The sequence below is a fragment of the Propithecus coquereli genome, unplaced genomic scaffold, assembly GCF_000956105.1.
Source record: "Propithecus coquereli isolate 6110/MARCELLA unplaced genomic scaffold, Pcoq_1.0 Scaffold508, whole genome shotgun sequence".
In the NCBI taxonomy this organism is placed as follows: Eukaryota; Metazoa; Chordata; class Mammalia; order Primates; family Indriidae; genus Propithecus; species Propithecus coquereli.
In genome coordinates, this window is record NW_012150930.1 from 641,044 (window position 1) to 643,662 (window position 2,619).

Consider the following 2,619-nt stretch of genomic DNA (forward strand, 5'->3'; position numbering starts at 1 on the left):
TAGAATTATTTAAAAAGGAGTCTTTTATCATGAGAAGCCTTTAGATTAAGTGGTATAAGTTTCCAGAAGCTAAAAATACCCTTCTTATGTTTTCTTTTTTTTCTAAAGGAACAAGATAAAAAAGTGGAAAACTCAAATAAAAAAGAAATACAGGAAAAGGAAGCAATCATTGAAGAATTAAATGCAAAAATAATAGAAGAAGAAGAAAAAACTCTTGAGCTAAAGGATAAAGTAACAGCTGCTGATAAATTACTAGGAGAATTACAAGAGCAAGTTATACAAAAGAACCAAGAGATAAAAAATATGAAATTAGAGCTGTCCAATTCTAAGCAAAAAGAAAGACAGTGTTCTGAGGAAATAAAACAGTTAATGGGGACAGTTGAAGAACTTCAGAAGAGAAATCATAAAGATAGCCAATTTGAAACTGATGTAGTTCAAAGAATGGAACAGGAAACACAAAGAAAGTTAGAACAACTCCGGGCAGAGTTGGATGAGATGTATGGGCAGCAGATAGTGCAGATGAAACAAGAATTAATAAAACAACACATGTCACAGATAGAGGAACTGAAAACACAACATAAGGGAGAAATGGAGAATGCTTTAAGATCATATCCAAATATTACAGTTAATGAAGATCAAATAAAGTTAATGAATGTGGCAATAAATGAACTGAATATAAAATTGCAAGACACTAACTCTCAAAAGGAAAAACTCAAGGAAGAACTTGGAGTAATTTTGAGAGAAAAGTCTGATTTACAGAGACAGCTTGAAGACCTTTTTGAAGAATTGAGTTTTTTAAGGGACCAAATTCAGAGAGCTAGACAGACCATAGCTGAACAAGAAAGTAAACTGAATGAAGCACATAAGTCCCTTAGTACAGTGGAAGATTTGAAAGCTGAGATTGTTTCTGCATCTGAAGCCAGGAAGGAACTAGAATTAAAACATGAAGCAGAAGTTACAAATTATAAGATAAAACTTGAAATGTTAGAAAAAGAAAAGAATGCTGTGTTAGACAGAATGGCTGAATCACAAGAAGCTGAATTAGAGAGGCTGAGAACACAGCTTCTATTTAGTCATGAAGAAGAACTTTCCAAACTGAAGGAAGATTTAGAAATTGAACATCGAATAAATATTGAAAAACTTAAAGATAATTTAGGCATTCACTATAAACAACAGATAGATGGCTTACAGAATGAAATGAGTCAAAAGCTAGAAACCATGCAGTTTGAAAAAGACAATTTGATTACTAATCAGAATCAATTAATTTTGGAAATTTCAAAGCTAAAAGATTTACAGCAGTCCCTTGTGAATTCAAAGTCAGAAGAAATGACTCTTCAAATCAATGAACTTCAAAAAGAAATTGAAATACTCAGACAGGAAGAAAAGGAAAAGGGTACACTTGAGCAAGAAGTTCAAGAATTACAACTTAGAACAGAATTATTAGAGAAACAAATGAAGGAAAAAGAGGATGATGTGCAAGAAAAATTTGCACAACTTGAAGCAGAAAATAGCATTCTTAAAGATGAAAAGAAAGCCCTTGAAGACATGTTGAAAATATATACTCCTGTTAACCAAGAAGAAAGATTGATTTTCATAGACTCCATTGAGTCCAAATCCAAAGACTGTAGCTGGCAAAAAGAAATAGAAATACTTACAGAGGAAAATGAGGACCTCAAACAACAGTGTATTCAGCTAAATGAAGAGATTGAAAAGCAAAAGAACACTTTTTCATTTGCTGAAAAAAACTTTGAAGTTAACTATCAGGAGTTACAGGAGGAATATGCTTGCCTTCTCAAAGTAAAAGATGATTTAGAAGACTGTAAAAATAAGCAAGAATTAGAGTATAAAAGTAAGCTTGAAGCACTTAATGAAGAGCTTAATTTGCAAAGGATAAATCCAACTACAGTGAAAATGAGACGTTCTGTCGTTGATGATGACAAGGCTTTTATAGCAGAACCATGGGAAACTGGTGAGGTTGTTGAGAAAGATACAACAGAACTCATGGAAAAACTTGAGGTAACCAAGAGAGAGAAATTAGAGCTCTCAAAGAGACTGTCTGATCTTTCTGAACAATTGAAACAAAAACATGGTGAGATTAGTTGTCTAAGTAAAGAAGTTAAATCTTTAAAGCAAGAGAAAGAACAAGTTTTATTGAAATGTAGAGAGCTAGAAATCATAATCAACCATAATAGGGCAGAAAATGTAAATGTATGTGATGTTCAGTTAAGCTCTTTAACAGATGGAGTAGTGACTCTGACAAGCAGGGATTCTGGAAGATCAGTTTCTAAAATAAATAAAGGTTTTGGTGAAGAATCAAAAATAATGGCAGAAGATAAAATTGCTTTTGAAAATACGACTGTTAGAAAAGAAAGCAAGCAAGAACAGTCATTTTTGGATCACTTGCCATCAGTAAGAAATGAATCATCATTTTGGGCAACTGAACCAAGTGAAAATGATAAACTTCAAAGGGAACTCAGTGTACTTAAATCAGAACAGGTATGTTTACTTCTTTATATATGGTAAAGCACAATGAAATGTACATTTCATACTAAGAGTCTTCACTTTAATAGAACATAAATTCACATCCTTATATGCAAATTCAAGTGAACCCTTTAATTT

The 2,619-nt window shown here is 32.3% G+C and overlaps 1 protein-coding gene across 1 annotated transcript in view; it reads left to right on the top strand.

Moving 5' to 3' along the window:
- The window catches only part of AKAP9 (A kinase (PRKA) anchor protein 9), a 221,395-nt gene that overhangs the window by 46,825 nt on the left and 171,951 nt on the right, over window positions 1-2,619 (top strand). The window contains exon 6 of the mRNA XM_012656550.1: window positions 109-2,496. Within this exon, the coding sequence (XP_012512004.1) occupies window positions 109-2,496 (2,388 nt within the window). The remainder of the gene's footprint in view (window positions 1-108; window positions 2,497-2,619) is intronic.